Source organism: Triplophysa rosa, unplaced genomic scaffold (genome assembly GCF_024868665.1).
Source record: "Triplophysa rosa unplaced genomic scaffold, Trosa_1v2 scaffold351_ERROPOS156660+, whole genome shotgun sequence".
NCBI classification, from domain to species: Eukaryota; Metazoa; Chordata; class Actinopteri; order Cypriniformes; family Nemacheilidae; genus Triplophysa; species Triplophysa rosa.
Window position 1 is genome coordinate 65297 of NW_026634357.1, and position 6645 is coordinate 71941.

The window sequence follows — 6645 nt, forward strand, 5'->3', positions numbered from 1 at the left end:
TCTCGACGGCCAGAGGGCGGCCAGTCGCGGCGGGGGAGGATATGCTTGATATCCTCTGTCTGCTCCTTTTAACTGTCGAGAACTGTGGCTCGGCAGTATCACCAAACAGCCCCCCCTTGCGAGATGGGTGCGTCGAGAAGCGGACTTTCTCGCAACCCATCTGTGCAAGGTTTGGCCAGAGGTGTCTCTCCTGGACCACATGTGTGGACATCGCCCGACCCAGGGCCCGCGCGTCACGTTGGTCCCCGTAGAGCGAGGTCGGTGACGCGCGGAGTTCCTGCATAAGCGCTGGGTCGGTCTTACCCTCGTGGAGCTCTCTGAACGCCTTGGCCTGCAGGATGGCCATAGCGTGGAGAGAGGGGACAGCTTGGCCCGCAACAGAGTAAGCTCTCGACATCCCGATGCCGAAAAGCCTACGTGCTTTGGACGGGAGTCTAGGTCGAGCCCCAGGGGGACTCGACGTATCCTCTAGCTGCCCCACCATCGAGGGAAGAAAGGGTGATGGAACTAGTTGACGTGCACGCGCCGAAGGGGCGTTTCAGGTCGTACAAGTTCCTCATGCACTTCCGGGGAAACAGGCACTGGGGCGAGTACGCATGGAGCCGCTCTCAAACCCGAGGTACCATGTATCCAGCCGCGAGCATTGGGAGAGGCAGTGCGGGCACTGCAACCCAACGCGGCGGCCGGAAAGCATGGCTGACATTTCGACGTCCGCTTCTTCCTGATCTCGACCCCCCGAGGGAGGGAGCTTCAAGGAATCGTCGGAGTCTGATGCCAGTAAGTCACCCTCTGATGCTGCAACAGACATCTCATCATCACGTACCGTGTCCGATACGTGATTGAGGAACAAGACGGTGGGACCATCTCATGGGGAACTGTCAGACGAGCAAGTGGCTGACGGATTAGCGCTCACAGTAATCCTCATTTCGCAACGTCTGAATCATCAACGTCTGAATCATCAACCGCCCGCAGTGCGGGCAGGACGTATCCACAAGGGCTGCCCCAGCGTACTGGAAGCAGACCTCGTGTCCGTCCCCCTCCTCGATGAGTGTGTTGCACCCACGAGAACAGCGGGACATGCCAAGCTGGAGAAATTTGCTCTTTTAGAATGCAGACGGTGTGGCACCGCCGAGACGCCCAGGGGAAGTTGCCGCAGGAAGGGACCGTCCGCTGCACCACATCGTAGAACCGGCAATCTGGATTTGCTAAGTAGTAGCGAGAGTTGATCTTCATAAGCGAAGGCTCCAAAGAACAAAAGGTGAATGAATGAAGCACGCCGTCTCCCTTTTATACCCAGATTTCCGGTGGCGGAGTCCGGCATGCAAATTTCATTCGCCAATTTTCATTGGCCTTTTTTAAGTAGTCGGAAGCGATTGGTTCTCAGGGAGACCGACAGAAAGGGAACACCCTTGTTCAGTAACAAGGTTACAGATTACATCTGTTATTGACACCAGGCCCAGCGAACGCCAGTTTCTGAAATGCACCCATCTATGACGACATTGATAGGTTGAACACCACCTCCACATAAAAATATCAACGACTACTTCTCTAGCCCCGCCCACTGGTTCGCGCATGACAGAACCAGTGACCAGATAGAGCGAGCAAGCAATAAACAAACATGCCGTTAAAGATAGCTAAATATTGTGCCATCCCTGGTTGTGGAAGAATACAGCCGCATCATAACCTTCCTTCGGATTCTGATATTAGGAATGCGTGGTTAAAGTTTATTTTTAAAGATGTTCCAGCTCATGTGGGAAAAACATGGAGCGTTTGTTCGTTTCATTTCTCTGCGGATTCCTTCGTGAACAAGGCACAGGATTTGCACAGAGACTAAAATGAAAAAGCAGTGCTGTGCTGTCAATATTGGATCCGATAGGAATGGCGCAGCAATCTTATGTGAGTAAAACATGTTTGTACTATGCGTCACTATTGCTTTCTTAGAGATCGCTTGATGTGCCCTGAGCACTATTCGCACGGGATTAGTATTACCTGGGGACCTCTAGTCATTTGTATTAATTGCAGAGGTTGTCTGTGATCTTAAGCCCGTGTGAATCGCCATCTCAGTGATTTCATTTCCAGTAGCTCAGTGGTAAGAGCATTGTGTTAACAACGCAAGGTCGTGGGTTCGATCCCAGGACATTGCACATACTCTTAGAAACAAATGTATAGGATAATGCAATGCAAGTCGCTTTGGATAAAAGCGTCATGCCAAATGCGTAAATGTTATCCACCGTTTGCAAATAATGGAGGCGGTTTGAAGTGTTTTGGTATTATTTCGGGTGCTGGGTGATATCCATAAGTTTCCGGGCGTCTCCCGTTTGTTTACTCGCGTAACATTTGAGACCTGCGATCGCGGTGATCTTTTGTCCGGTTCGGGATCACAGGTCTCAAATGCTGACAATTTCGGATTATAACCTGCAAATTGAAGGCTGCACTGTTACTCCAACAAATACAGTTAAAGACCTCGGCGTTATATTAGACAGCAACCTGTCATTTAAAAATCACATCTCAAATGTCACAAAAACAGCCTTCTTCCACCTTAGAAATGTTGCCAAATTGACGAAATATTTTATGTGTGCTGACGCAGAGAAGCTTATTCATGCATTTGTGACCTCAAGACTTGACTACTGTAATGCACTGCTTAGTGGTTGTCCTGCATCATCAATAAACAAACTACAGTTAGTTCAGAATGCAGCTGCCAGAGTTCTAACCAGGTCCAGAAAATACGATCACATAACCCCAATGTTATCAACCCTTCACTGGTTACCCATTAAGTATCGTATTGACTTTAAAGTTCTTTTAATTACTTATAAAGCCTTAAACGGTTTAGCCCCTACCTACATAACAGAGCTTCTACCACACTACAACCCATCACGCTCTCTAAGATCTCAAAACTCCAGACTTTTGATAACACCTAGAATAACTAAATCCACCAAAGGGGGCGGAGCTTTCTCATACGTAGCACCTAAACTCTGGAATAGCCTTCCCGATACTATTCGNGGTACGGTTTACTCATTATATCATAATAAAAATACAAGATAGGGCGTATAATAATAATAAGTTATTTGTTATACGCCTTATCCCACAGCTCAAGGACACTTTCACGAATGTACAAACCAATATAAGCATTCTAGATCCGTGAGAAACATTAGATGGGACACGTAGACATTGCCAAGCCAGGACTGACGATGCATCTGCAGTTGCAAACCATAGTAGTAATACAGATAATAGACCTCATACAACAGTATAAAACAATAAAACAACAAATATTTCAGGATTATAACCTGCAAATTGAAGGCTGCACTGTTACTCCAACAAATACAGTTAAAGACCTCGGCGTTATATTAGACAGCAACCTGTCATTTAAAAATCACATTCAAATGTCACAAAAACAGCCTTCTTCCACCTTAGAAATGTTGCCAAATTCGAAATATTTTATGTGTGGCTGACGCAGAGAAGCTTATTCATGCATTTGTGACCTCAAGACTTGACTACTGTAATGCACTGCTTAGTGGTTGTCCTGCATCATCAATAAACAAACTACAGTTAGTTCAGAATGCAGCTGCCAGAGTTCTAACCAGGTCCAGAAAATACGATCACAAACCCCAATGTTATCAACCCTTCACTGGTTACCCATTAAGTATCGTATTGACTTTAAAGTTCTAGGGTCAGACACACTCTCCCAATTTAAATCTAGATTAAAGACACATCTTTTCAGCCAAGCATTCACTTAATGCAAAATATGCTAAATAAACCACCGGGAGATTCCATTTATTAGATATTATTTACTAGTATAATCTTGATTGTTCTATAAACACCATGCACTGTGCTGTGTTTGACCTTTTTTGTGTTTTTCAGTTTCTCTTATTTGCTCCTGTAAAGCTGCTTTGGAACAATGCACATTGTGAAAAGCGCTATATAAATAAAATTGAATTGAATTGAATTGAACCACTTTATCGCACCTTTAATTAATTCTTTGTCACAGTGTTCAATGACTGAGGTGTGTTATAGGACTGTTGCTCTTGGCCTTATATCAAATAACAGAGAAACTACACACAACATTATTGATGATGGAACCAAAGAACCAGATCTGCACTAAAATTCAGATTTTTATGGGCCTGTTGTTCATATGGGAGTTTATTTCTGAATTTCTCAGTAATCAGACAATAAAAATAGTTTACACTTAAAATGTTATCTAAACGAATATAGAGACATCAGTGACACAATATATAAGTGTTCTTACTCTTCTTTGCCAAAGAAAAAAGAAAACATTAAAAAGAGAAATCAGGAACGTAATTTGACGTCTTGAAGACCATGTTTTATTAAACACAACGTTTTAAGTAAAACTTACTCTTTGGTTTAGATTTGCTTTCTTTTCTTTGGAATACTGAAAAGCTTTTATCTTCATCTGTTACAAAACAGCTTACAGTACATTTGGCAGACACTTTTATCCAAAGCAACTTACATTGTATTATCCTATACATTTTGTTTCTAAGAGTATGTGCAATGTCCTGGGTTCGAACCCTCGCGTTGTTAACACAATGCTCTTACCACTGAGCTACAGGAAAGCTACAGTACGTACATTCAAATGCAATGATGGAGTAAATGTTCTTGTAATAAAGTACATTACGCATTTTTCAAAGAAATCATCAAAACTACACATAAGAACAATCGTACCTGGTTGTTCTGCTGATCCGCTCAAACTGTCCATCTTCACACTGTCACTATTCACTGTGAAACACTTTAGACGGTGAGACAGTGTTATATATATATAGCACTGTGTTGTTATTACAGTAAAAACCCATAAACTGGTTGGACTGGTCTGCTGTACATTCCAAACACCACCCCATATTATGATCCATGAGCTTACTGTGATCTGTCGTAGAACTTCCCTGTATCAACCATTACACTGCAATTTATGAAGAAAATAGCATATATTATATTTAGGGATGCACCGATACCAGGATACCAAGCTCATGTACTCGTACTCGTAATGACACTCGATACCAAAGACCGATACCTCACGTGACATACATAGAGCCCTTTGATTTTCGCAATGCAGAAAACGCAGACGGAATCGAGGAATCCAGGCATAAAAACAGAATTTGTACAACACGGAATGGCGCGGAATCTGGTAAATGTATTATTTCCTAACAAGAAATTTGCGCTGAACTGCTAACAGCTAACGAAATATTCAGATACTGTTTAAATATGTATTCTGCTTGTTTTGCGTGACTGTGTGTGAAAGAGTGGTGCGGTTGGGTGTACTGAACCTGAACGCATTGTGCTTGTGAAGCTTTCAGAGCCAGCGTTTCACTGCACGAGGACACGAACACATAAACACCATTTGCGGCGATCCGTCAAAATAAGTCCGGTTAACTTAAACAAACGCTCTTTGCGGCGTCCCGTCAAAATAAAAGTCCAGTTGACTTGAACAAGTTATAATGCACTCACATTTTATCCACACCACCCTCCTTAAATTTTTTATAATTCGACAACAGAGTATATTGTTTACTATAGCAAACTGAAGTAAATGTGCTAGTAAAATTGTGCTACTTATCATAAAAAAATTGAACTTAATTTAAAAATAGTACTTAAATTTAAGTAGACCTAAAAACAAAAGAAAAACAAATGTACCAGTAAGATACTGGTTTATTAACATTATTGTACATTATACAGGCATCGGTTATAGGTATCGGTATCGGCGAGTACCAGAAAAAAAGTATCGGTACTCGTACTCGGTCTTTAAAAAATGGTATAGGTGCATCCCTAATTTATCATTGTGATTTGGTCTGCGTGTAAACATACTGATGATATACTGTAGTACTATTTAATACTGTAAAATGACGATCTTGAAATCACCATACGAACTCTCAAGGAATTATACAAGTTTGGCACAACTTGTCACCGGAGATCATTACATAACTTATAGCAATAAAAACAGATCTACTTGTCGTGGCGAAAAGTCGGTCAGCCAATGTTGAAAGAATTCACGAAGACAAGAGAGCCAGGTTTCCAGAGGTTTCAATCTTTATTTGCTCGAGCAAGCAAAGTGAGACACACAGAGTTCATCTGTAGATGCCCAACGAATACATGTCTGACTCCATCTTTTATACATTGTTCTCAAGTTGTTATCACAGTTCAAACCAATCAGGTTTTACCTGACCTCATCTTCTACCAACCAGTTTTTACATGACATCACTTATTTTATTAGCCATCCCCTTATGCCTCGTTACAGTTATATTTCATCCTGCACTTGCTACAGTTATATTTCCGGCCTACCATATTAAGATCTCCGGCCTACCATATTAAGATCTCCGGCCTACCATATTAAGATCTCCGGCCTACCATATAAGATCTCCGGCCACCATATTGAATCTCCGCCTACCAAGTAATCTCCGAACCACCCATATTAAGATCTCCGGCCTACCATATTAGGATTTAATTGTAGGGAGCGCTCTCAATAACACATACGTATATCATGTGCTCTTTATCTTGACACCTTTCCAGGGGCTTTCGGACGTCTCAATAACACATACGTATATCATGTGCAATAACACATACGTATATCAAGTGCTCTTTATCTTGACACCTTTCCAGGGGCTTTCGGACGATACATGATTTAACCTTGGTTTTATTAAAAAT

General features: G+C 42.5%; 1 protein-coding gene across 5 annotated transcripts in view; it reads right to left on the reverse strand.

The window, feature by feature from the left end:
- Positions 1-4803, reverse strand: part of LOC130550524 (GTPase IMAP family member 8-like) — a 52809-nt gene extending 48006 nt beyond the window's left edge. For 2 of the 5 annotated variants that reach the window (XM_057328009.1, XM_057328010.1), the window contains exon 1: positions 4678-4787. In XM_057328009.1, the coding sequence (XP_057183992.1) occupies positions 4678-4711 (34 nt within the window). In that variant the 5' untranslated portion in view covers positions 4712-4787. Of the gene's footprint in view, positions 1-4677 lie in introns of all 5 variants that reach the window. The other 3 variants (XM_057328012.1, XM_057328014.1, XM_057328013.1) reach the window with 3 other exon arrangements.
- Between the last annotated feature and the right edge of the window lie 1842 nt (positions 4804-6645).